A 27,895-nucleotide genomic window follows, 5' to 3' on the forward strand; every position below is an offset into this window, starting at 1 on the left:
AGGGACATTCTATGTTTCTAGAAAGGATCTAAGTGGTGTCTTTTACAACTTTGTCCATCACAGGTTCATCACTTGTATTAAATGGATAACATCAGAAAAGCAGAAAGTCCTGGAAGAAAATTACTTAAAGAATGTATATCTGTTGAAGGAAATCAAGTTGTTCTCTGAGGTGAATGAGTCATAAGTCTTAAATATCATCCTTGCAGTGTTAGAAGCATACATAGATTCCAATTTTTATATTTTTATATTCCCTACTTTAAGGACTGCTGAACTTTGGAATATAGATGAGTTATTATACAGTAAAGACCAAATCCATGTTTAGTATATTATTTTAAACTTATTAAATCATTTTGAAACAACATTGAAATATGAGTAATCATTTTTTTCTTATGATAAATAAAGTCATGAGGTTACAAGATTCTTTCACCATATGTGCTAAATTAGTTATGGGTTTGACTGCATTCTTCTTGACTGAAATCATTAAAATCCTAGGGGAAGCAGAAAAGTGTAAGAAATACTGAATTGTGTGATGTAACTATGCTTCATAAATATTTTTATGCACAACATGAAAATATAAAACTTGTTCATCCCAAACTAGTATAAGAATTTTAGTTTTAAGTAGTTGTAAGATGCAATACATTCTTACATTCATATTAATTGTTCGTGACCATCTTCACGGCCATCCACTCAGTCTTGAGGAAGCTTGGGATTTGTAAGTATATATTCCGACATATACTAAACCCATTTTTAAAATGTAGTGAATTTATTAAAAGCAACTGAGCTTATTGGCAGTGTTTGACATACTGTAAGCCTGAATCAAAAAGCTGTCATTGCAAGCAACATACTTCTCCGTAAAAACTCTGGAGTTTCTAACAGATGTTCAGGAGGAAGGTTAGACTTCCCTTTGCGCATTTCTCTCGCTCCGCTCCCGCCACCTCATCTATAAACTTGCAGCAGCTTCCTGTCTGTTTCCGTACAGAAGTGAGGAAGGTCTGGCTGATGTTCTCTCAGCTACATGAGTTACGCCACATAACCTCTCACATATTTGTCCCTCTATTGCATTGATCTGGGTCTAACTGAACTACTGAATATCAGGTTGAAAAACATTATAGTCTATGTCTGGGACAAATGCATTCCAAAACTTCGAAAGAGTCAATATTTTCTATCGGCTAGATAGAAAATGCAAACAATATGAAAATATGAATGGCAAATTGACATTTTCATAATGTAAGTTATCAAGTGCTTTGAACATTTTTATTTAAAATGTACAGGTAATGTACATTTCAGCATTTCCCAGAAAAGAGACACAACGTTTCGGCTATGGTGTCTTGAAACACACTTGAAGAAGACTCCACAGCCGAAACTTTGTGTCTCTTTTTCTTTCAGCATGGAATAAACCTTTACCTGTTCCTTTGCAGCCTTCACATTCTGATACAACTACTGTATCTACAGTTCTTGAACTTTTCAAATGTAATTCATTAGAGTTCCAATTTGTATGGAATTTATTTTATAATTAGTATCTAGTTGAAGATTTTGCTTCTAAGAGATCAAATATTATTTTATAGAGTATTATACACAACTGCATAGATTGCTGTAGGTGATTACTTTTGAAAATAATTTTCTTTTTTAAAGTAAATCCCTTACACAAATAACTCATAAAGGTATGGTAATCGATTATATTTCTAAAGTAATTTTCCCCAATACTACCTCTTTTTACAATCAAGATTACATGTAGAAATAAAAAATGATAAAATAAATGGAGCCATAAAAATTGAACTACAGAATGGTAAAAATCATAATTTGAACAATTAAATAGATTTTTTTAAAAATTGGAAAAAAATCATTTAATGCGGAATATAGCACAAAGTTATTTAAATACCTTGGAGGAACTCAATAAAATTATGATTAAATGAAAATGCAAAACAAAAAAAAATCTATTTAGAGAATTCTAAGAAAACAACTATAGACCATAGTGTGTTAAGTATTTTACTCTTCTAAAACATTGGATAATTATTATATTAGATTATCTTAGATCAAATACAATTTAATTTTCCCTTTTGGGGTTTTAAAATACAATTTCTGAGCTCATTAAAATCTTAAATAAGCAAGACTTCGGAAATGCCTGAGCTTTTACATTATTTATTCAGACAGCCTGACACTGTATTTCACAGCATGTTTTGCAGCAGGAGTTCTCAATAGACTTTAATTGTGACCAGTCATCCATGTCATCCATGGGTGAGAGCTCCACATGTTCAATGTAAGCCCTTGTTAGTGGTTACAGGTGACTGCTCAAAAAGACAACCAATTTTCTTTGAAATACTTTCAGTTTTTATGCCTAGTCAATTGGAAAAAAAATCCCAAAATACAAAACTACATGGTTCAAAAGCTGCTGTACCCTTTATTATTAAAAATAATGTGGGGTTCTGATAAGTAAAACAGGCTTGAAATATAGATAAAGTGTAAGGATAATGTGAAGACAGCCTGAAATTAAGACATACTTTGAGTGTCAATCAAACAAGAACAATTAATGTCTCGATTCAACCATTAATGAAAGGTTACACAGTCTAACTGAAATCTAAAAAGATCTTGTAGCAAAGAGAATAATATCGTTTTTATTTATTTTTTTAATTGCTGATGGTGTATGTAAAAACAAATCAAGGCTATATATAGCTGTCTTTCACCAGTCCACTATGTGGTCCACTATTTTTGGCTAATTTGAACTAATGTCAGTATTACAACTGTAGCATTTTATCTATTTTCTCCAGATTAAGTTCAAATTACCAAAAAAAAATCAATTGACAGTCAAAATACTTTTCCAATTTTCCAAGAAATATGACATCAAAGCAGGGAACTAACTAACTGAATACTCTTGTCTATGTGTGTTTGTAATCATTTTATTTAGTCAATTATAATGCCTGGAACAAACTGCAAAAAATGACCAAACCAAAAATAACAAACCACTTTGTGATGGGTTTTCCTTTTGGTCGGAAAAAAAAAAACTTTTGGCAAAGAAAAAGCTGCCATCAGATTCTGGTTGTATAATTGCTAACTGATGGGTGGGTCAAAATGTTGGTGCAGTCCTGCACATTTTGGAAATAACATGAACTTGGCCATAAATAATAGGTCTGAAAATGATTCATATACAAATAATGCAAAGATAAAAATATGGAATGAATGAAGATTTATTTAAAAGTTATTACATTTTACATGAAGTTGTTCTCACATAACAGCTCCTGGAATTGTGGACCTTTTTTAGTTATAGATATATGCAATATGCTCTACACTATATACAGTATGCTTACTGTAGGTTTACGCAATTATGATTTTTAATCCATCAGCTCAGAAGAAATTAATGGGTAGAATTAGTTTTCTTGTTTTGACTAATGGCATGCATGTTGCTCTCATACTGTACAACAATTGGACAATTTAGAAAAATTGATTAAAACTGGAAGTGTTAATGTTTGTCACTTTAATTAAACTGTGTGACTCAATTCATGTGCCAGCAAGATGTGATTTTTAGCTGTGATATTGTTTAACTGTATTTCTGCCTAAAGTTAATATCACAGATACATTTATGCATGTTTACTGCAGATGGAGCAATTTATCATATTTATCACAGAGCTATCATTAAGATGCTGTAAACTATTTGAAATTTATGAGAGGTGACTGTGTATTTGAGCAGCAACTTTTGCTGAATCAAGTTCATCAACTTGGTGCCTGTTGTCTTAATAGCAGACTGCACTGAAGGGCAGAGGCTCCTCGTGTGATATTACATTGAAGTGTTGACACCTTGCCCTCTCAGCAGGCAGCTGCTGAAGAGATGACACTATGTGCACATGTTACGTAACGATAAGTGCCAGATGCTTTCTTCATAAACAGCTCCCTTACAGTTGCTGAGATACTGATATAACGGTGATTCGTAGAAATAACACCACACGATTTTGCAGGGAACAACAGTTTAGAGTGGTAGGGTTCCTGTTTGCCCAGTAAACAAAAAACAGGTCACAAGTAGAGCTGCATATCAAGATTCATCGTGTGGTGTTAAAATAAGTAGAAACAGGATTAAAACAGCTCAGTTTCAGACACATAAAATGTGAATTCACTTAAAATTCTTTGTGCTTTGTAGGCTTTAATTTACTGCCACTTTTCTATTGGACGAATCTGTAAAGGGCAGCATGAATAAATTAAGTGAATGCAAATAAAAGAAAGCCTCTTTCGCATGAATTCAACTGGATAGGGCTGACAGGGGGAATGTAAGGCTAGACCCTCTACAGAGCATGGGATAGAATAATAAAAGTTCTAATTGGCTGAATAAACATTTTAAGAAGGCTATTAGTGTATCCTGCCTTTACATTATCCTCTAAAGTTAGTCACAAAATGCAATAAAACACAGTTTTTTAGATTGTATTATTCTGATAATGGATGGATTTGGTGTTATACTCAATAATACAGTATATGTAATAACATTTTCATTCAACTACATTTTCTTTGCTATAGAATAATTGCTTTTTAGATTGAGAAGTGTTTGTATTTGTCAAGTGAAACTGCCAAATTATTGAGAAAATACATTTGCTTGATGCTTGTTTGGCACATCACCATCTCCTTAAGGACCACCCAAAATTAACTTGTAAAACTGGCTGACAGCAGAAGAAAGGAAATCGTCTGGCTTTCTTTCCCAGATTCACAGCTTGCTTAAATGAGGTAAAAAAATGCTCAGGTACATGAAGTGAATTGCCTTACATAACGTTTATTATGCACAGACCAACAAGCAGGAGATCGAGGGCATATGTTTAGTAAAAGCATTCCTATAATACTGAAGAAAAAAAATTATGGTATTTAAAATGGCATGTATCTTTCTAGACCTGATACATAAATGCTTATTACAGCTACTGTACAACACGTGAACTTCATGTTTTTTTCCTTCTCCTCTTCAAGCTTTCCTTAAAAAGACCTTTAAATATTTGTATGTCAAGTTTACACAAAAATATATGAGCCATTATAATATATATCCAGACATTTTCTAATTGCTTCTTCCAGTTCAGGATCGTGGGGGAGCCAGAGCCTATCCCAGCAAACTATAGCCACATGGCAGGGTAGACCCCAGATGGGCAGCCAGTTTATAGCAGGAATATATGAGCCACTATATATATAAATAATCATTTGCTTTTGGACTCATCCTAATTATTTGCTGGATTATTTCTATCACTTATCTGAGAAAACAATAAGTATTACACTTTACACAGTGTTAGTATTTGTGTAAAATTCATATGGATTTGCTTTTAAGATAATACATAGAGTAACTTTTTATGGATTATACAAAAGACACTCCATGCCATGGTGGAATAATAAGATGTTCTTTTGATTTCCCCTGCTCTTCCATTTACAGAAAAGTATCCCTGGCAGAAGCTTTAGTACATCTTACCTCAATTTTATTTCCCTATTCACTAAGATTTCAATGTGATAATAAGACCAGCAGTAGCAATGCCTCAGTTGGAGACATTAAAGTGCTGACCCCTGCATAGGCTATAAAGCCTAGGATCATATAACATAGCAGGAGAGGCCTCTTGTGACCTTTGCCCGCACTAACATATTTTACTGACTACTGTGAAGGTGTCTGCTGTAACTTTATTGTCTTTTGGAAAATTATCTTGTTGGCACAATTCTGTAAACATGGCAGCATTGAAAATGTGATTTCGATGGACTAAAATGATATGATGTGGCATTTCTGAAAAGTAAGATGTCTCTGACGTCTGTACTTTGAATGGGAAAAAAGATTGCTTTAAATAGTGTTTGTTTTTATACATTTAAACAACAGAAACTTACTAAAAGAAGTATAAAAATCACTTTCTTTTTTCTTATCTAAAGGAAGGTGTTGAAGTTTGTTTTTCTATGCACGGCTAAAGATTAGTGCTTCATTTATCAAATGGTGTGAAAGAGTTCATTCTTGATGTTCCACATCCATAGCATGGTCTCCAAAATATGTCATGGTTTGCTTGATTTTTAGCAGTATCCTACAGTTGTGGTTGAGCTGAGCCTTCTACAGGTCATTTGGCGAATACAAATACAACTCTAGCTTTTATGTAGTTATGCTGGCCTAAGGAATTCTTTTAAGATAACAGTAAACACATGGTTGGTATTTTTGAAAGGGAACTTCAGGTTATGAGGCTTGTATACATTTTTTCTATGCTGCTTTTAAGCGTGCTTTAACATTTGCTGTAAAAAGACAACAGGTCATTTCCATTAAACATCAAAATGTCATCAATTTAATGAAATTTAATGAAAGATTAAATTGGGATTTATCAAGTTTTCATGTTCCTTTTTCTAATGGAAGTCATTCCAAGTTATTAACAAGTCAATCTCACCCAGCTGTTCCTAATCATTATTATTATTGAAATCAGCCATATATAAATAACACAAACACCTCCTTTCGCATTTGTCTCATGCATTGCATGCTATTGTCAAGGTCAGTGGTTTGCGAATGAACTGTCCTTCTGAATTTTCTTCTAAATTTCTTTGAGGTCACAACTGGAGACAAAAGTCCATTCTTTCTGAAAAGTCTGTTCATTCTGACAACTTCACATCATTCACATTATCAATAAAGGTAGATCTTCTTCCAAGCTCATCGTACAATTTCTCTGTCCTCTCAAATGGCTTCCTATTATTAATCTTTTCCTGATCATCGGAGCTCATATTTGAGGATAATATAAATACTATTGGTAATGCTGTCTCTTATTTCCAGTTTCAAAATTTTAAGATGCCAGTCCAGATCCTTTCCGATGATGCCAGCCGCATCCTGGATTGCACGGCGGCGCACGACCTCACTGTGGCCAACACCTTGTTTAAGAAGAGACCAGCGCACTTGATCACCTACACAAGTGGCGGGTGAGCAACCCAAATAGACTATTGGCTACTGCGGCGGCAAGACCTCAAGTTGGTGACCAATGTTAAGGTGATCCCTTCAGACAACATCGCCCCTCAGCACCACCTCCTTGTCATGGACATTAACCTTGGGCAGAAGCGTAGAATGTGAACGACGCCTGCAAAGAGGATCAAGTGGTGGCGACTCCCGGAATGCAAGCCCCAGCTAGCGACCAGCCTAGGTATGATCGACGTGGACCTCGACCAGCCGGCGGTGGCAATTTGGGACGATGTGGCTAGTCAGATCCACAGTGGCGAGCAACACCCTTGGGGAGACGAAGCCTGGGAAGAGGTTTATCGACAAGCAAATATGGTGGTGGAACGAAGAAGTGCAGAGAGTCATCAAGGAGAAGAAGATGGCATTCAAGACGTGGACTACCAACATTACAAGACCCTCAAGTCGGCAGTGAAGCGGGCAGTGGCTGTGGCGAAGACCGAGCATTGTGACCGGCTGTATGAAGAATTGGACACACCTGAGGGAGCAAATAAGATCCACCGCCTGGCCAGTGCACGGCACTGCTCAACGCAGGATATCGGCCAAATAAGGCAAGTCAAGGACGACGACCACCAGGTCCTGTGAGACCCGCCCGCCATCCTTCAGCGTTGGAGCGACTACTTCTCGAGGATCTGCAATGAAGAATTTCCCCACCAACCAATTCAAATCGCCGACCCCATCCTTGGACCCAACCCGCCTATCACCACCGCGGAAGTTGAAGCCGCCATCAAGAATATGAGGAATGGCAAGGCGCATTCCCACTGATTTGGGCAACCAGCACCACGTTGCCCATCTGGAAGGGCAAAGGTGACGACATGGAGTGCTCAAATTACCGACCAATTCGCCTTCTGTGCCATGCGATGAAGATCTTTGAGCGGGTCCTCGACGCCAGACTCCGCAAGACGGTCAGTGTCACATTGAACCAATGTGGCTTTGTCAAAGGATGTGGGATGACAGACGCCATCCACGCTACACGGTTGCTCTTGGAGAAGCACTGGGAGAAGAGCAAGTTGTCCACATGGGGTTCCTGGATTTGGAGATAGCAATCGATCGGATCCCACATGAGCTCATCTGGCACACCTTGCGATTACATAACATCCTCAAGGCCTACGTCCAATGGGTCCAGCTGCTTTACCGCAATATCACCAGAATCGTCCGAGGGCCGGTGGGCACTTCACCGCCTTTCACCATCAACGTCAGCGTTCACCAAGGATCGGCCCTTTCACCCTTGCTCTTTGTGCTCTGCATGGACACGACGACTGCCGACCTCCAGGCACCTCACCTGTGGTCGCTGCTCTACACCGATGATGTCTCCATCACCAAATGCAGAGATGGAAGATCCGACTGGATGAGCATGGAATGCGGCTGAACACCAAGAAGACTGAGTAAATGGAGTGCGGCCCTCAAACGGATGAAACTATCAGCATCAGAGGTGAAGATCTCAAGAAAGTGATGCAGTTTAAATACCTCGGCTCCATCATCATCAGCGACGGTGACACCCTCCCAGATGCCAGGGCCTGAGTGAATGTGGCGTGGATGAAGTGGCGCCAGGTCACCGGCGCTCTCTGAGATCATCGGATGCCAATCCGACTCAAGGCCAAAGTCGCAGGGTCGACAGCCGCGAGGGCGGCCCAAGAAGCAGTGGATGAATCAGATAACTGAAGACATGTGGAAAGTGAACGTTGCCCCAGAGGAAACGTATGACCGCGCCAAATGGAGACGGGCATGCCGACAAGCGGACCCTGCCGATGCGGGATTAATGCTTGGATGAAGTCCAGATTCTTTCCTCCCTATTCAGATCTGATCTTCCTGTGAATCATCCTTTTTTGATATAACCTTCCAAATTGGTTATATCATTATATGCCATTCTATTGGAAATCACAGTTTTCTCAATTAGCTCTTACTGGACCCCACGGAAGCATTTTTGTTCATTTAATCTCTCTCACCACACTAATCTCCCATCTTTTGATCTTAAGCATCTCCTCCTCCATGTGTTACTGCGACGGAATTCTCAGTATCTGGTCACCTACAATCAAGGTATACTGTACCTGAGCGAAGTAAACTCCTTCATGGATCACTTCCCATTCACAAACTATCTTGCCTACTAGAAGTCTCCAGTGCTCTGAGAAGCCTACCCACAACAGCAGATCACCGATTACAGCAGGTATTTTATTTGCTTCAATATACACAATTAGATTGGGCTACCTTTCACCTTTTATTGACAAAACATTATACTCTCTCTTCTTTTTAGTCTGCTTTGGCTTTTTAAGGTACTCTGAATTTATAGTTTCTTCTACATCTTTCAAACCCTATATTCATTTTCAGAAATTAATATTCTGGCATTTGATAAGATAACATCCCATCTTTAGTAAAACTCCAGCTCCATATTTCCCAAGGTAAATAGAGCACCTTGCATATCCTCTATTTACTAATAGGAAATACCTTGTAGTTCCTTGTAGCTGGTTTCTTTTTAACCTTGTGAAATTTTAACAAAAACTATAGAATTTTCTACAGATTGGTTACAAGTTTTATATTGGTGTGACCTCCTCAACAGCTCACCAAGGTATCCCTGACCAATTAACTAAGAAATCTGGTCTCTAGTCTTCAGAAGCATAATATGCATACATTCAAACTAACTCTATTGATCTGAAGTAAGCATTCTTGCAGCTTTCTATATACAGTAGTTGCTCAAATCACTGCATTCTTTTTGTATCTGCATGTCCTATCTGTCTTTATGTTTCAGTGGTTTTGGGCTTAGTTTGTCTTCTTCTGGGGTTCATGTTTCCTTCTCAGCCAGGGGGCTGCCCCTTAACCATGTGGGTTAAGCCAAAACTATCCATCATAAAATACTCAAATATTTACAAAGCATCTGATTCTTGGATGTTGTTGTCCCTTGCAAAATTATAATATATTTACATTCTTATGAGTTTTAATCAGACAATTGTGAGAGGCAATCCATCATCCTAATTTACCATGATTGCACCAGCACTTGGTCGACCTTATTCAGTGGGCCAGATACCCCATTCCTACGGCCAGGTGTCACTCCTTTAAGATAAGATAAGATAAGATCACTTTATTGGCCATATACAATTTCTTGTATTAGGAATTTGTCTTTTCACATACTCCAACTTGCTCTCCATGAGACATACAGACAGGGAGAGAGGCTTGGGGTCAGAGCACAGGGTCAGCCATTTATACGGTGCCCCTGGAGCAGTTGGGGTTAAGGGCCTTCCTCAGGGGCCCAATGGAGAAGGATTCCTCTGCAGCTGCGGGACAGAGCCACTGCACTTTTGTCAAGTGCTTTAAAGCCAAAACACATTCTCAAAAAGATCAACTAATACAGGTTTTGTGATAAAATCTTAAATACATATACATAAATATATACATAAGGGATATTTAAAATATTGCATTTGTATATACTGCAGTATTGTTTTAGTGTTAAGTAACTGCCTAAAATAAGCAGAGTAACTTCGGAGACAAGGATCCTGCAATCCCTTTATATACCCTTTACACAAGACCAAGGAAGGATAGAAATGCTTCAGAATTTTCTAGACAATAGGAAGAATATGAATCCACCACATGGTTAGTGAATGTTTAAGAATTTAAAACATTAAGAAAACATTTACAGTCGCGCCTCCTAGAAATTCCTTCTATATTATTTATGTCACCTCTGCACTTCATCATGTATTCATGAGCTCATCTCCTGAGAAATGGTTAAACCTAAAATTATGAAGCTTGAGAAATTGTCTGCTTGAGTGGAAAATCACTTGGCTCTTAAGTTAGTTTGAAAATAACTGAAAAGGAAAAATTTAAAAATTAATCATGTAGCTGGTATTTCCATCACCTTCAGAATGGTTTTAGTATTCATCTTTATTAAACTAAGCTTTTGCCTAAAAACAATAGTACAGTACTGCAATTTATAAATCCAAGCATCCATTATCAGGATGACTCATATCCTTACATTCAAATATATGGATGAAAAATTAATTATAGCTTTCATTCAACCAATATAATTATGGGTGTGTAAAGAAAAAATAAACCATATACATATTCCTTGTCACACTTCTAGTTTAAAGTCAATCTTTATTAAACTATTTAATTTTAACCCATTCTTCATCTGCTTAACTGGGTGACTGAGACATTTGACATGATATTTACATAGTTGTGTAGTATAGGAAAGAATTACCAATTCCTTTTCTAAACTCCATTGTACTTCAGTGTCTCCTGATACTGTCTGCAGGTTTTCCTTCTAGATTACACTTTCATCAGTTCAAGCGTGAAAGAAAAGATGACAATCCCTTTTGTTTTAACACAGCTTTCTTGATAGCACTGATGGAGATTTTGGTTTTTGATAAAGGCAAAAGGGAAAATTGCAGGAAGCTGTAAATAAATAGGAAATATCAATGATTTGTAAAAGGTAATACTAGGGAACAAGTTCAACTCCCTAGATTAAATCAAATGTATCCTATTGTAAAAGCATATGTCATGTCTAGCTGTTATCAAATCAAAGCACAAAAAGTCTCTTGATTTCTGCAAAGTGATTCTTCCCTTCTGCTCAGCTGGCATTCATTTAGAGCCTTTTGCTCCATGACCACACATAAAACTATACAAATGTCCTATTCCTCCAATAGAATGATTAGGTCTCATAAATCACTCAGGCAGAGAGGAAAGGCTAATCTAAATAATGATAAATCATAAAGTAGTATACCTTTCTCAATAATCAAAATACAAATGTTTACTGTATGGTACATCATTTCACTGCTGCCCATGACTTTTCTGTATAATTTAATACATCTGCTTAATTTCTGCACAACGTAATCCTGTGTCTTATGTGAACATTCTAATTCATTTGAGAGAAATATAGATGAAAATGCACCTCCTCATGAGTCACATGGGTGGAGAAAACTGAATTTAAAACCAGAATGACTGTAACAAGAAATGTTACAAATGATAGGGTTTATAGTGGGGTTTTGTGGTCATTTAGTAACTTTCTACTTGGTGTAGGAATAAGAACAACAAGATACAAATTAAAGACACAGTAAACAAAGTAAAAAGTTACTGGCAAGGTTGCTTCTACTTGAGCTGCTCAATGGCAGTAACAGAACAATTTTAAAATACGACTGAGGAACGGTATCAGTGTGCACGTTGCAAAGGAATAATTCTAAAGTACTATGCTAATATTGACAAAATTATCACACAGGTAATTATATTAATAAAAAAGAACAAATTCAGCACTCATATTATCACACTCCTTAATCCCAGGATCTGCTTCTAATTGCAATAAAAATAATAACTGTGGTGCTGTAAGACACGACCAGAAGCTCCCCCTGGACGTGGCCCTGGAGAGACCTCACCCATGTTACCAAATTCAGAAACTCAACAGCAACAGTCGATTAGTTTCTAGATGACAGAAGCAAGGGATAACTAGTGAGCTCAAAGCACAGAGTGTAGAGATCATGTTGAAGAGCAATAGTTCAAACTGTAAGGAATTCCCAGCAGATGCAGGATTTAGGACTATCTTGAATAACACGTAAAAAAAACATCAGCTCAACAAGACAAATCAAAGTAGATAGAAAAATGTTTTTGTTCCTTAACACATTAACCTATGTAATTATTTTGTAATGAATAATGTTACCTAGCATAACCGTCTTTATTTTTACATTTTCTCTTACAGAAGGTGAACTCATTCCTGTTTACAGAAAATTGACTTACAACAGTGAACAAAGCAATGACATGTACTGTAGTTTACTGTACAAATATTTTTAAACTGCATGTTATCGACCGCTAAGATATATACTGTTCCATAACCAAAATTACTTTAGGGATGACTTGAACACTTTGATAAGCTACTTTATAAGAAATGTACTGTACAATATGTCATATTTGAAAGACCATATTAAAGTTATGAAACCCATCAGACTAGAAAGCATTAACAAAATGTACCTTGGCTATGTTTCACTTTGGGTAAACAGATTATAGAGGTTTCAGTGTAAATATGTAAGGTCATAAATGTGATTTTAATCTTAAGTTATGAGACCAAAGTGTTTCAGGAATGTGCAAAAACTTGAAAGAGGTTTACACAGGCCATTTTGTCTTTGCAGAAGTTGGCAGACATAAGCACTTAAGCTCACTTTAAGTTGTTTTTGTTTTTCAAAAGATTGGACAGTTTGTGAAACAATTTTCCTAAATATTTTTCTCTTTGTGTTTATTGGAGCAGTAGATATGTCTCTTTGTAGTCCTTTTATCGCCATGTGTTTTTACTGTACATAAAACCATACATTTATTCAAACCTGCTGCTGTGAGCATGCATTAAGAAAAACCTGTTGATGGCATGGAACCCAGCAGGATGAAATTCCTCATTCAATTCTAAAATATAAAACAGTTTAAAAAAACTATGCCGTTACATTGTCTTTTTCAGAAAGATCTGACACCTTGCATTCCAATGTCACAATTGAAAATGTGAGGGATCAAAAAGGAGGGATATTTTGCTAGTGTTACCTAAAATTGAATATTTTAAAACCAAAAACATAATAATAATTAATTATTCCTTACACTTATATAGGACTCTTCAGGACACTACATGTAAAGTTACAGGTAATGGGGATTCCCCTCATTCCCACCTGGATGATGCAACAACAGCCATAGTGCACCAGTATGCTCACCACACATCAGCTATCATTGGGAAGGAGAACTGAATGATGAAGCCAATTCGTAGATGGGGATAATTAAGAGGTTATGATTGGTAAAAGCCAATGAGAAGCAGCTATATCACCCTGGAACTCTCAACTGGCAACTCATTAAAGGTAAGCAGGCGTGAGCCTGGCCAGTACCAGGATGGGAGATCTCCTGGGAAAGCTGAGGTTGCTGCAGGAAGAGTTGTTAGTGGGGCAGTAGGGGGCCTGTGGTCTGTGTGAGTCCTAATGCCCCAATATAGTGAAGGCACATAAAAAGGCACTGTCCTTTTGATGAGATATAAAACCAAAGCACTTTTTCTCTGTGGTTATTAAAAATTCCAGGAAATTTCTCAAAAAAAGTAGGAGTGTTCTTTTTTGTTTTTATTGATTCACTGTATAATCTACAAATTCTAGAAAAAAAACTGTAAAAGAGATCTTCATAGAATTATTTGCTGGGCAGATGCCCTTATCCAAGGCAACTAACAAAATATTAACCTTTTCTGCAGTATGAAGACTTCAGTGGTGTTTTTCCCATTTCTCTGGCAAAATATATATTTTTGGCATGACATCCCTTCTAGTGCCCTGCTGCCTGTTGACAGGATGACAGTTTTTTTTAAACTTTAACAATAAATTTAAGGATTTTTGGTTTGACTTTCAGATTACTAAAGAAAAAAATGTTACAATGTTACAAGCAAGAGGAGGCCATTCAGTCCATCTACAGTAGCTCGTTTGGTAAGAGCTAATTGTTTCAAGAACCTCATCCAGCCATTGCTTAAAAGAATCCTTGGTATCAAGCTTGTTCCACCCTCCCATGACACTAAGTTTATGACACCATTGAATCATATCTTTCAAGCCTAACCTTAAAATATGTTTCTTTTTGCATCTAGAAATAAAAAAGTGGAATTGAAAAAAAAACAAACATCACCTGTGCATATGTTACAGAAAAACCCTGTTGCTTTCATTTTATCTCTAGTCTAAATCATTTAATAGAATTTCCGTAGTTAGGCCAAACAGCAAATTTGGACAGAATAAGATGTAATTGAATTAGATTGAGTTATTGACTTAACCCACTCAGCCAAGGGAATATCTGTCTGACCATAAGGATGATTTTGATGAGGGATGATCAAGGAACCTGGTACAAGGCTGATGATGAAGTGGAAGGAGGGAGGTGAAGTAATGATGTGCAAGCAGATTATATTTATATTTATATGGTTACATAAATATTTATACAGATGGTCCTTATATTGGGGTGAGCAGAAGTGGGCAAGGTTAAGGTGTGACCCCCTCCTTAACTTCCATAGAATTAGTTTGGCCAAACCCAAATAAGGTATAATCACATTAGATTGACTGGGGGAGGCAACGTCATCAGGACAGAAGACTGCAAACGTGGACACCTTGGCAAGTCCGGAGTTTAGGTTATTTCCCACTGAGTGTCAAAAGATGGAGAGTGAGATATTGTTTTTTGGAAATGGGAAAGGGGAACGTTTCTGCCCTAGCAGGGTCCCTAGCAGGTGAATCAGGGTCCAGACTTTAATATTAGGTGAATTGAATTTGGAGAAGGAGGAAAGTGCCTGAGAAGTCTAGGGGGGCCATGGACGGTAGGACTGGAGGCTGATCAATGGTACTGCCTGCTGCAGGGACTGGACAGGAGATGCAGGTTTCTGAGACAGAAGCAGAGATGAGGACAGTATAAGCCCTGGGGAGGGATCATGACAGGTTGGATTTGGAGTCCAGGCAAGGGGTGAGGCAGGATTCAGTGAAAAGGCTGGGCATGGTTTCCTTTGAGCATGTGGGAGGAGAATGGAGTGATAAGGGCTGCAGGTGAGGTTTCTCTCTTGTGAGGGTGAATGTTGAATGAAATACTTGCAGAATGCACAAGCAGGTGGACAACAATAACGAAACTCATGCTTTGATGAGTGGAAGTGGGTGACGTTAGGATTTGACTTCCTCTTACTCTTCTGTTGCATACTCCATTGATTGCTGGGTTAAGTCTGATCTCCTGTCTTTTGGGTCATAATTTGTTGTTCTTGTTAATGCAAATACCTCACAGCTCTGGCCCTCAAGGAGCAGAGTTGCCCTACTATGATATAAGTTATAGCCCAGCCTTTCCAAATAGTTTAGAAAAGATCTGAAAAAATATTCAAAACAGGAAAAAAGCAAAATGATCATGTTCCTCATCACAGTCATTAAACTCAACCTCAAAATATCAGAGAAACTGATCTATGTGTCTGATATTGAATCCAGAAATCATTACATTTATGAATATATTGGACTCTTTGTTTGCCTTCACTTCATTTATAGAGTAAATACGTTTGCAAGGAATATAAAATCCTTTGCAAAACTAAGACAATTTCAAAAGGAATTGACAATAAATAATACTCATTGGTTTATAATGATCTCTAATTCAATGTAACCCCATAAGAAATCATTTGCTGATTACACTAGGGTTGATGCATCTGTTACCAGATGGTAGGGTTATAGAGGCTATTTCATTTCATTATTTGACAAATGATGGGCAGAATCACAGATCACAGAAACACAAATAATCATTTTACTACAAATGGCAGCTTTTATCTTTGTATGTTAGATTTGTAGAGAAACATATTTCATTTTTTTCAGCATCTTTTTAAATATAGAGATTCGTTTTGTAAAGGAAAACGATTTTTATATGTTTTATATTGATTGAACTGTGTTTCTGTTGCCACATATTGAGTGTGGGAGTGTCTTTTGTGTGAGACTGTTACTAAGCATATGGTATCTCAGTGAAACTAATGTTAACAATAACAGATGCAAAGACCAAAAGAGTGGGTATTTTGCATCAAGTCAGATGGTTGCTTAGGAAAGTCTTTTTTTCAGTAAAGAGGCTGTTGAAAACCTCCTCTTTCTAAACCATCATTATGGAAATGTGTTTTGTCATTTGTGATAAATAGCCTGCAAAAAGTATTTAATTTGAATTTAACATATAATTTTCTGGTATTATAATTATAAAAAGATAGCAACACTTTTACCTAAACCTTTTCCAATAATACAGCAGCATTAAACCACTATATGTCTGATTAACAGGATGTGCTACTTCTAAATGGGTTTAAACAAAACTAATAAGAGAAATATCAGGATCCACACCTTTCATTTCTGCATACATGAATGACATAGGGAATAATGACATTATTATTATTTTGTCACATAAAAAAGCAACATGTCAACAATATTTTACATGTATCTAAAAAAATATTTTTTTTCAAACTTATACATTGTCATTTTCTTTAAATGCTCAGTTTAGTTTATGTTTTTTCAACCAGTATGTAAAAACGTTATAGTATGTAGCACTGTTTGCCTTAAATGTCATCTGCCAGGTGTTTATTATAGCATTACATTTCTAAATCTTGTAATTTTCATTTGCTGATTATACAGAATATGCTAATATTCTTATTTTGTTATCATCTGTGAACATAACTAGTTTACTAACTATTCCAGAATCTTGATCATTGATATAAATTAAGAATTATAGTTGTTCTAGTATAGATCTCCGTGGTACTCTACTTTTTATGTCACCCCAATTTTAAGTATTCAGCCCTTACCTCTACTCTGTTAACCAGTTCACAATCCAGAAACACTTATAACGAGGAAAACCTAAGTCCTGCAAGTTAAAAATTATTTTTAAAAGGAACTCCATCAATGTTTTCTGAAAATGTAAAAATACAATATGTTCATTAGCTTTATTGATCCACTGCTGAATAAAAGCCATCCCAAGATGAGATTCTACTGCAAATTCCTGTCTTAAGCTATAGTATGCTCATCCATCTTGCTCCTTCAAATTGCCTTTCATTTTTTCATCTGACAGGGGTTATTTATTGTCACCGGGTCAATACAATTCTACATCCCCATGGTCCGGTAATGTTCTAGGTTTTTCTATATTTTCTTCTGAATGTTGGATGCACTTGTTTGTGCTTGAATCCATTTGTTCTTTGTTCTTTCTCTACCTGTTATTCTGTGTATACTTTTAAATGATTCTTTAGGTTGTCTGGGGGTTTTTCTTAGCAGTTTTACCTCGGGAGTCTAAGTTTTCCACCCAGACGATTTATTAGCAGTCTCCACTTCAGATGAAGATTTTTGTGTAATCTCCTTAATCTCATAAAAGTACTCAAACCCATTACTACTGTGCTCTTTATTTCACAGATTTGGTTTTGAATTGAAAATCAGTCAGGCATGAAGTGATCTTCATATACATAAACTTATTAAAGATTAATATTATTTATTATAATTTTCAGTTAATTTTCTATATGTTTATATATGGGTCATGTTTATATAGTTATATACTTTGTCTTAGTCTCACATGACTAATTAATATTAATTATTACTTATTAAGTATTAAGATTCCTTGCCTTTTCTGTAATGGTTGCCTAATAAAAGTGCAATTACCAGTATTTTAAACTTCGTAAAATAGGTTTAAGTGTGATCAGTAAGTGTGTTTTTATCTTACAAAGATGAAATGCAGCAGAGACAATATGAAAACAAACTTTACTTTTGTGGTTGAGAAGCTCAGATTAAAAACATACAGTAGCTATTTAATGACTAGAAAAAGTCTATCGATATACAGACAGCTGTAAAATGTACAGTATATGATAGTATTATATTTTCAATCTTTTTGTGTGCCTTTTTTTCATTAGTTATTGAAAAAAATATATTCTAAAATACTAATTATGCAAGTAATGCTACCACAGAAGGTCTTTAAGGTATGTAGTGTTATAATGACACAATTAATTAGTTACTAACTTAATCTTGACAGTATCTCATGGTTTATTTAAACTGCACCTTTTAATGAAAATTATGTGAGCTGTTATTTATTATTATTATTTTTGGTGATGTTTTTATAGGATAGCTAATCGTTTCCTTTGTAACACGAGAGCATATATCTATATAACAATGCCAATATTTGTTTTAATACGATATTTCTTACACAGACGCATGTTTCAGGATATATAATTGCAAGCTGAGATCACCAAGATTCAGCATAAGGAGATAGTTCACACTTACATAAATTCAATCTAAATAAACTCTAACCACATATGACTTGAGAGTACTGTAAAGCTGTGGTATTGTCTTTTTAATTCTATTTCCTTTTGGGGAATGTTTATTATTGTGTTTTATTAACAGTGCTACAATTTCAGCTTTAATTAATACAAAATGTAAAAGAATGTTAGCACTTATGCAGCTGCAAAATGATTGCACAGTTTGCTACAGTATGTGAACCAAATCCTGATACATTTACATACTGTATGTAAAAATACAATATCTGATAAGTAAATGTTTTCTAACAGAGGCTTGCCATTAGCTACATACACATTTATTTTTAATTTGTTAAGTACATACAATTAATTAACAGGCATGTGCCAAAGTTACCTTGTTGCAATATACGGTATCTTTTAAAAGTATTGGGATCCTTGCAAAGTTTCCAAATAGTATTGTTTTAAGGCATGTAGTCATGACACCTACAATTTGTAAAAGACACATTCTTTTCTATACATCTACAGCAAAAAATAAAAAAACAAAAAGGTGAACAGATAATTAATATGAAAGGATCAATAGATTCCAGAACAATTCAAACCCTACAAAATAGGGGCACAAAATTAAATACCCACAAAATTAGTTGAGCAACCTCTGTATGTGTGCAATAATATTGGTTCACATAGTTTTAAAATAAATACACCTATCTCTAGTCCCTCAAGCGGTTAGTGAATTTGAAGCAAAGATTCAACCGTAAAGATCATGGAGCTTTCAAAACAACTCGGAGATATATTTGTATAAATGCAGAGATCAGGAGAAGGGTATAAAAACATTTCAAAAACCCTAAATATCTCTATGAGCATGGTGAAATTAATCATTAAGATGTGGAAGGCACACTGACTAGATCAGGCTGTTCTTCTGCACTGAGCAGTCAGGCAAGGTGGAATCTGGGTAGGAACGTCAGTGAGAAGCCAACAGCAAAAATTAAATAGTTCAGTGGTTGAAACGGGAAAATGCTGATGGGTCAACAATATAAAGATCACTCCACAAATGGAAGTTGTATGGAACTGAAAAGAAAACATCCCACATGTGGTATGCTAAAAAATGTCCAAATGTGACAATATAAACACATGGGTTTGTGGTCAGACTAGAAAATAAATTGTTTTTTTATATCTAAATGGAAAGCATTACATCTGATGCAAACCCAGCATTGTGCATCTCTCAGTCAACACCATCTCTGCGGTTAAGCAGGGTTGTGGCAGCATTATGTTATCATTTTGCTTCCATCAGCAGGGACTTGTCAAGACTGATAGGACATAGATGGAGCAAAGCACTGGCAAATCTTAGAGGAAAACCTGCTTCAGTCAGAAGCGTGTACTTTAACTTTTTACTTTTTAATTGTTTAATTTTCAGGACAATGATCAAAGGACATAGCCAGACCTACATGGGAGTGGTTTAGTAATAAGAAGGTGAATGCCCCTGAATGCCCCATTCAAAGTCATGACTTGAATCCTATTGAGAAACTGTAGAAAGACTTATTCTTGGGGCAAAAACTGCACTAAGCCACTGTGCAACATTAGTAAGTCTTAATGGGGAACCACATTACTATTTTGATATTTCGGTGTTAGAAAGAATGAACATTAATGAGTACATGCCAAAACAGAATGAAAGTAAAATGTTCACAGTAACATGTAAAACCAATGTACAGGTATGGGGCGACCATATTCTGCGATTCAGAACGTGGCAACAAAACTTCCAGTGACATGAAGTAGACGTATTACATTGTAAACAAATACTTATGAAATCATCATATTTTATTTGCATATTGCAGATTGCAGATTTTGTTGATATGTACTGTGCCTTAGCTTTAAAGTGTGCATAATTTTGTAATTTCACAAAATGGGACACCATAGGAATGATCTGAATACTAGACATATGCACTGTAGTTTTAATGGTCTTTGATATACCACTGGGCTGGGGAAAGAAGGAATAAACATTGTGAAATCCCTCCCATGGATATTAAAATATATACAGTAAAGCTAACACAGTATTTGTGAGGTACGAGCTTCCATAAGATTAATTCTACAGACTTCTTTCTAAGAGGCAACACACAATGTCTACTTGATATCAGAATGTGCTGATTAACATTTAAACATTTTTATTCTTGCTTTGCAGGAATGACTTGAACTTTATGAGTCAATTTTACTGGCATTTCCAAATTAGCAAAGTATTTCAAGATCTAAATGTATTTCTCATCGAAACAGAGAAATAGTAAGCTTTTAAATTTCTATTCAATTCCCAAAACTAAAGAATACAGGAAATGTTGTAATGGCAGACTGTTCAAAAGGCATATCTGTGCAGTCTTCATGCAATTACACAATAGAATCTACTGTTCCCAGACAAAATTAATATTTGAGGACATGAACTCATTAGCCCCATTTTCATTAAAGTGATTGTTCTTCACTTGCTATTGCAAATCTGTTTAAAAGCACCCATGGAAGATCCTAGCAAAAACCACTAATATCCCTTTTAAAAAGCTGTACTGTAAAACATTTAATCAGATTCAACATGGATTCTGATGTAACTAATTCCTACAAAGAAGGAAGGTTTATTCGACCAAGGAACCAGACTCTTTTGCCTTAATAAAGGGTTGACTGAAATGAATACTCTATTTGTCACAAAAAAGTTCTGCTTATATGTATACCATATTTTAAAAAAGAACTTCCTTGTTCAAAAACATTCTACCAACAGTTGTCAGCTTGAAATAAATTCATTAAAACCAAACAAAAAAGGACCAAAGAGACTTCTTTATTCTCATTCAGCATACAGTAAATGCTGGTCAAAGCATACTTTCATGTAGTATCCTATTTTAAGCTTATGCCAAAGGGATGCATTGTTAATATTTTATCCATTGTTTTTCTACAAAGAACAAGATTATGCCCAGGTCTTTCTCTTTAGACTTAGAATCCACTGAAACGATGCAGCAGGCACAGCAACAATAATGTTAAAAATGAAATGAAGTTTTACTGTTACAAGACTTTTTGATGAGGGTTCTATTATCCCAGCAAGGTACAGCAGCTTTTCGTGGCTGGCAGTGAAGTTTAACAGCAGGATAATTGCTTTAAAGAGCTAGCAAAGAGCAATGAGAAATCAGGGTTGTCTGGAGAACAGCGGGGTGCTTGTAATAAATGGGAAAAAGTTAGAGCAGTAGGCAGGGGCTCCCTTCAGCAGCACTATTATGAAACATGATGAGGAATACATGAATATTGTTATTGTGTTTCGTTAAGTCTGAAAGTAGAGAATACATGTTGTTTCCTGTGAAAATTTCTTGCTGACGTTGAAGTTAAGAAATATCTGTCTTGAAACAACAAGGAATCATTTCAAATTTTAGACAATTCTGTGCTCATTTTATTGTTATTGACAACCATTAATGATGTTGAAGGTATAAAGGATACCCTTTGTATAATCAAGTTAGTGCCATTTAAATATTACTTAATAGAAATATCACTATGCTCTCATGTCCATCCTGACTGACTTGTGACGCTATGTGTGCAGAACTCATGTAAGATTTCAGTAATGATAGCATACAAAAAAATAAATTTTAGTCACTCACAAAGTAAAAAGTGTAGTACATTAATGAGGATGCATTCATTTTAATAGTACTCTGATAAAAAAAAAAACATTTGGTTTCTATTGTACTCTTTTTCCTTTTAAACACAGTGATTTCTTTCCAAACAGAACACCATACTTACTCAACATTGTTATAAGGCATGCTATAACTTAAAGCTGTGTGTAGCACTGCACATGCTACAAAGGAAGAAGCAGAGGTCTATTCCATAGTGGAAAATAAGAAAAAAAATCAATTACTTTTCAGCATGGAATTAAACTCTACTAGATCTCATACAATATCAGTATCCCAACATCGTGCATGTATAGCTGAGTGTAAACTGCTTCAGTGTTCAATTTGGTCTCAATTCTATTATTATGTACAAATGGAGTTGAATTTTGAATTTTGGTTCCCACAATACAAATAAATATATATATATTTTGGCTCTAAAATCCGTCCAGAGAAGAGCAACCAGATATATTCCTGAGCTTAAAGGACTATCTTACACTAATAGGCTACTTGAATATTTTTAGAATCGAACAAAGAGCAATAGGAAACCTGACACAGACATTCAGAATCCTTGCATTGAATATGGCAAGGCACTGGCATTTTGTTAAGTCTCTAAGAATTTTGTACAATGGCATGGGGCAATGTTTGCCCATTCTTCTAATCAGATTTGCTCAGTACCTCTGAAGTTCCTCAGGAACTTAAGAACTGCAGCTTCCAAATCCTTCTACAGATTCTGAATAGAATCCAAGTCAAAAGTTGACTGGGCCACTCATGGACGTTCACTTTCTTATTAAACCACTGCAGTGTAGGTTTGGCCTCGTACTTTGAATCACTGTCCTGCTGAAAGGTGAGTTTTTGTCCAACATTTAAGTCTTCAGCAGACTGAAACAGGTTTTCCTAGTATTTCCCTGTACTTTGCTCTGTCCATTTTTTCTTTAATATTAACAAGCTTTCCAGTTCCTGGTAATGATAAACATTCCTATATCATGATGTTGCTTCCAGCATGCTTGACTGTAGGAATGGTGTTGACCGGGAGATGTGTTGTGTTGGGTCTATGTATAAGTAATGCTTGGTGTTTAACCCAAAAAGTTCAATTTTAATAGTCTCATTTGACCCCAACACCTTTTGCCATATTTTTGCAGGATCACTTAGGTGCATTGTTACAAACTCCGTGCAGAATATGAGATGGGATTTATACTCTGGAATAAAAGCCAGCTTAATCGAGTGACCAGTATTTTGTTGACTGATGATGATTTTTCTCACATTTTAGTCATTGAACTCGATAGGTCTGTCAAACCTGTTATTGGCCTCATTATGCCATCCTTAACCACTTTCTCTCCTGGTTGCTCTGTTTGGATGGACAGTCTGATCTAGACAGTGTCTGGGGACATCTTCCATTTCTATATGATTGAATAAACTATGCTTACAGTGATATTCAGAGACTTCAGTTTTTTTGTATCCTTCTACTGATCTGTGCTTTTCAATGAATTTATCCCTGACTTGCTTCAAAAGTCTTCATGGTTGAGTTGTTACTTTAAATACACTACCTAACCAAGGAATTATCACAATCGTCATCCCACCTCTAGAGGGTACTCCGACCCTTTTGTATTCTAGGTTCGTTATTATGTGCTCCTGCCCCCTGTCTGCTGTTTACTATTTAAGTGTGGAGTTTCCGTAGCTCTCAGCTCTGTATATGGAAGACGGACACCCGGAAACCAGCCTATCAGTGGGTCCAGGAGTGATCCGACGGCATAGGCTTCAGAGCGGCGTCCTGACCATTTGGGTCCTGGGCTCGGAGTGCCTGGCCTCATTATCCTTTTAACCTTTGTGGTCCTTTTCGATTTCCCCCTTCCCAGGGATTTTAATCGCCCTTGTCTTGGATGGACCTCCCAGTTTTGGATTATGGACTGTGCCCCGGTTTCCCTTTTTGGACTTTGTTGGACTTGCTCACATGCGCCACGCCCCCAGAGCACCAGATCACAGCTGTCATGCCCCCCTGTCTGTCAACCTGTCCTGTTCCTGCCGTGTTTCCCCGATGTCCTACTCCAGTCACTTCCAGATTATACCGTCTGCATAGGGTCCTAAATATGCACTACATGGAAGTCTGAACCGGCTCCTGTTACAGGAACCTCACAGAGACAAGCGTTTTTATTCTGAAATCATGAGAACCACTATCATTGCACACAAACAAAGGTGACTCAACTAGATGTGTAGTTCAATAATGTATTTTTGTGTAACTAAATTAATTTAGATTTAACACAGCAAAGGGTATGAATACCTATGCATTCATGTTATTTTTATATGAATTCTCAATTTCCGTATTTATGTTCTGTTTAAAATGGTGCAAGGACCAGACCCCTTTTACGAGGTAGCATAAATGCTACCAAAATAAACAAATAAATGTGACTAAAACAATCTCAGTAGTTCACAAAACCAAAGACTTAAATTTCACTTTACCTTCAAATGGCAAGTAAACTCTTGGCACAGGCTGTGGAAAAGACAACACCCAGCTGGAGTGAAACACAATTCTTAACATCACCTGAAGCACCATAGATCTTGTCATGACTCCTGGCTTGGGAAGTAACATCAAGACCATAGCTCCTGATTGAAAAAGAAGAGATCAAGAGAGAAACACATTTATATTACATTGCTCTATTATAATGTAGAGCTACTTTATATTCAATACATTTTTCTGCATTTCAAAGGAACATGAAAAGTATAAAAGCAACAAATCAGTCCTGCACACTTACAGCTAAATTGTAAATAATGGCTTGTGTTTTTTAATAAGAAACCTATTCAAAGTATTCAAAACCTTCAGTACTGATTGTATTGTTTTAGATTATGTAAAGACAGCCAGCATTTTCCATTAAAAGGTTTTCACATGATACTGCAAGCGTTTCGTTTTCCATTTACTGCAGTCAATGTGCCTGTGTTTGGTTGTTTTGCTGTCATAAACTGATTTCAAACAGTAACGTCAGACTATGCTGAAACCCTGCATTTCCCAAAAATTATATTGACCTTTAGTAACCAGGAGAGTAATTCATTTTAGAGCTAAGAGTTCATTTTACACACTCCCAAACAGCCTTCTAGATTCTGTTTGTTTAGTTAATTTATTGCATACACAAGACATTAATTCTGTATTTTACTTCAAATATGAATTTGTAAAATGTTGTATATGAAAAAAAGTACAAGGCCTTATCTGCATGCATGTGTACAGTACTCCCATGACTCTTTCAGGTTCAATTAAAAATAACGGCTTTATACACCAAAGTCAAGGCATGTGCCAAGTCACTATATAAAGATAAGTGAATAAGCAGCACTACATGCCCCAAGTCTCAAGACTCATTCTTAATACATAACGCTGCCGAGTTATAAAAGATTGAATCAAGGTCTGTTAAAAGACCCTTTTGAGAAAAGAAGAAAAGAGGAGCTAAAATATGTGAAACATTTTATTTGGAATAAGTGTGGTAAAAGACATACTTTTAGTAGCATTTCAGACAGTAAAGGCACCAATATTTACAGTACAGCATGCAGTAGGGTAAAATATTGCTACATTGCACATGTACATTTAAGAACAGAAACATTTTAACCATATTGGAAAAATAAAATTAAGTAAAATCTATTTGACAGAACCATGTGGGTTTTTCATTCTTGTGCAGAAACATATTTCTCCAAGTAATGGAAGAAATGCCTAAACTCAAGAATATACAATACAATATTTTATTAGAAAGTTTTCAGTTTAATTTTAGATTACAGACAAACAGCTGGTAGGGACATAAAACAATAGCTTATGAAGGCAGTGGGATTATCACATACTGAAATATATACAGTAAGTGTGCTTTGTGTACCAAATACTGTAGAGGTGTATTTCAGATTTGATTAATATGACCCATTCAATGCAATAGAGAGGCATATGAATCATTGCAAACAGATTTCATACAGTAGGTGTTCTTTGAGAATGCCAACAAAAACAAACAAAACACAATAAAGTTCTGAAAATCCAAGTGGCAAAATACACAAAGACAGTGGTTCTCAGTCCTGGTCCTGGAGTGCATGTGTCTGCTGTTTGTTCCCAATGTTTTCTGCTTTTTTCTGAACTCAGGCCTTGGTTTAGAAAATACCAGTGCCCTGGTAACCACTGTGTCTTCTATTTTTATTTTACTCTAGCAGAGTTATTATTCACATGCTTAATCATTTCCATTAATCTTTTTCTATTTGAGACTTTTTTCAGATTTAAAAAGCTGAATGATATTTGAACACTGTATGGATTCATGATAGCGACTGCATCAATTTTCTGTGTCCTGACATAATGCACTTTACCTGGAGATATTTGTTAAATTGAAACATATTTAACCAGCAAGCCGATCAGTTTTAGGCACCAATTATCATTAGTGCTTAAGGGCCTATTTGGAACAAGAAATCTGTAGGCACGGGTTACTCTGGGACCAGCATTACCTACAACTACACTAAGTAAATAGCAATTAATTCATTTTTATAATTACTTTTATACTAAGCAAATCAAAGGATTGTTATTTACAGGGCATATTGGACAAAAACAAAAACATGAAAAAAGGGGTCTTGTTCTGTCTCTACATTTGAAGATCATAACTAAATACTTTTTTTTCTTTCAGATTACAAGGTCATCATAGCATACCACTTGTGGTACTGGCTGCAATAGTAAATAATGTAATGAAAAAATCATTCCAACTTCATCTTTGTCTTGCAATGTTTGTTATTTATCGGGCAATCTAAAAAATGAAACACAAATAACACTGTCATCGTATGTAAATGCTCCATTGTATGAAGGCTCCACGGCCGAAACGATGTGTTCTCTTTCTTCTTTTTTCAGCATGGAATAAACCTATTACTTGTTCCTTTGCAGCCTACGCATGCTGACACAGCTACCCACCTGAACTACTATCGTATGTAAATGTTGCTCTGTAATAACTTAAATGGCAATTAGGATGCACATGTGCAACCAATTAAATCAGTGACACACAAAACAAACTGACAAACTAGCTCAGGTTAGAAACTAGCTCAGTCTTGTTCCTAGCATGTCCTTATATTAGCTGTCCAACTGGTTCAATTAGAAAAAACCTTTGAAGGCAACATTACCCCCATTGTTTGCAGGGTGTACAAAAGGACCTATTTCTGACACCAGTTTCCAATGCTGAACTAGCCAAACTGAAAATATAACTGTTACACTGGCCCAATGCCAGCTACTGTCTAGGTTTCTCCCTAAAAGCAAATATCTTGCACTGAGACATTCTGCAATGTTCTTAACTATTATACTTTGAAGTTACATTAGGTCACTTTGTATTCAGGTAAATTCACAATTAACATTCCTGTACATATACAGTACTGTACATACATACTATAATTGGCTGCAGTTTGTGAACCCCTGAGTCACTCTTGCTCCAAATTTATTGAAAGAGTATGTAAAATGCCTTTCCTTCCTTATGCTTTTGATTGTTTTTTACTTAAAATCCTGCCTGAATTGATTTTACATTGCTCAGACAGCACACTTGTATCAAATTAAAATATTTCTATATGGTAATATACCGTATATAATAGAATTTTATTTTCAGATAATTCTGAGTCAGCTCCCATGGAATGTGAGACTTTGAATCATCTTAGAAGGTTGTTTAGGAATCTTAAATTGATGTTCCAAATAAACTAAATAAGACA

General features: G+C 36.0%; 1 protein-coding gene across 2 annotated transcripts in view; it reads right to left on the reverse strand.

Moving 5' to 3' along the window:
- The window catches only part of sema3c (sema domain, immunoglobulin domain (Ig), short basic domain, secreted, (semaphorin) 3C), a 68,900-nt gene extending 44,096 nt beyond the window's left edge, over window positions 1–24,804 (reverse strand). Inside the window, exons 1-2 of one of the 2 annotated variants that reach the window (XM_069192452.1) lie at window positions 24,665–24,724; window positions 18,988–19,076 (exon numbers count right to left, since the gene is read on the reverse strand). Coding sequence is in view for 1 of the 2 variants with exons in the window: in XM_006633475.3 (XP_006633538.2) it covers window positions 24,665–24,803 (139 nt within the window). In the remaining variant the exon portion in view is untranslated. Of the gene's footprint in view, window positions 1–18,987; window positions 19,077–24,664 lie in introns of both variants that reach the window. The other variant, XM_006633475.3, reaches the window with a different exon arrangement.
- Window positions 24,805–27,895: the final 3,091 nt, after the last annotated feature.

This window comes from Lepisosteus oculatus, chromosome 7, assembly GCF_040954835.1.
Source record: "Lepisosteus oculatus isolate fLepOcu1 chromosome 7, fLepOcu1.hap2, whole genome shotgun sequence".
Taxonomy (NCBI): Eukaryota; Metazoa; Chordata; class Actinopteri; order Semionotiformes; family Lepisosteidae; genus Lepisosteus; species Lepisosteus oculatus.